This window comes from Buceros rhinoceros, unplaced genomic scaffold (assembly GCF_000710305.1).
Source record: "Buceros rhinoceros silvestris isolate BGI_N320 unplaced genomic scaffold, ASM71030v1 scaffold39268, whole genome shotgun sequence".
In the NCBI taxonomy this organism is placed as follows: Eukaryota; Metazoa; Chordata; class Aves; order Bucerotiformes; family Bucerotidae; genus Buceros; species Buceros rhinoceros.
This window is the reverse complement of record NW_010425866.1, coordinates 3,984-4,756: the sequence shown is the minus strand read 5'-3', so window position 1 is coordinate 4,756 and position 773 is coordinate 3,984. Positions and strand designations below refer to the sequence as shown.

The 773-nt window shown below is 58.1% G+C and overlaps 1 protein-coding gene across 1 annotated transcript in view; it reads left to right on the top strand.

The window, feature by feature from the left end:
* Window positions 1-773, top strand: part of NFKB2 (nuclear factor of kappa light polypeptide gene enhancer in B-cells 2 (p49/p100)) — a gene marked incomplete at both ends in the record, with an annotated part of 6,024 nt that overhangs the window by 1,408 nt on the left and 3,843 nt on the right. The window contains one exon of the mRNA XM_010141287.1: window positions 588-694. Within this exon, the coding sequence (XP_010139589.1) occupies window positions 588-694 (107 nt within the window). The remainder of the gene's footprint in view (window positions 1-587; window positions 695-773) is intronic.

Below are 773 nucleotides of genomic sequence, written 5' to 3'. Positions count from 1 at the left end.
TGTCTGTTTGTTGTGGGTGGGGGGCTGGCTGCACCTTACAGCTTAGGAGAAGAGTGGGGTTAGTGCCTCCAGGTGCTGGGTTTGCTGGATGGAGCCAGGAGTGGGTTTAGACAAGGTCATCAGTACAGCTTTGTCTGCTGAGCGTTTTGTCCAGCTCTGGGTCCGGCATGCGTGGCTTGTTTTGGGCTTCTGTCCTCAGGGCTGCAGCTCCCCAACTTTGCAGACGACTTCTGTAGCCAGCCTCAGTCACGGGGTTATTTGGCAACTGCTGCAGCTGCTCTTACGAATCCAGCCGTGGCTGCTGGCTCAGCCTGGTCCTGTTGGCCTCCAGCCCTCCTCGTTCTCCCCTTTGAACTTGTTACCTGTGGGAGCCTGGAGTTTCCCAGCTACCTCTTTTCTGAGCTCCTTTTCTCTCCTCTGTGGTTGCCTCTCTTATGCCTCACACGTGTTGACCTGCTGCTGCCCGTGGGGCACCACTCTGTGCTTCTCTCAGCTCCTTCCCATTGCAGGAGCCCGTGTGCCTTCCAGGCTGGCTGCTCCCAGCCCTGGCACTGCCAGATCCCAGCATAATCCCTCTTCTCCTTCAGGTTCAGCAACCTGGGTGTGCTCCATGTCACCAAGAAGAATATGATGGAGATCATGAAAGAAAAGCTGAAGCAGCAGAAGATGCGCACCAGGAGCCATCTGCTGACGGGTGAGGGCAGCCTGGGGGCTTAGTGGGACTTCGCACCCGAGGGTGACAGCCGAGGGACTGGGGCTGGAGGGGCTGGGGG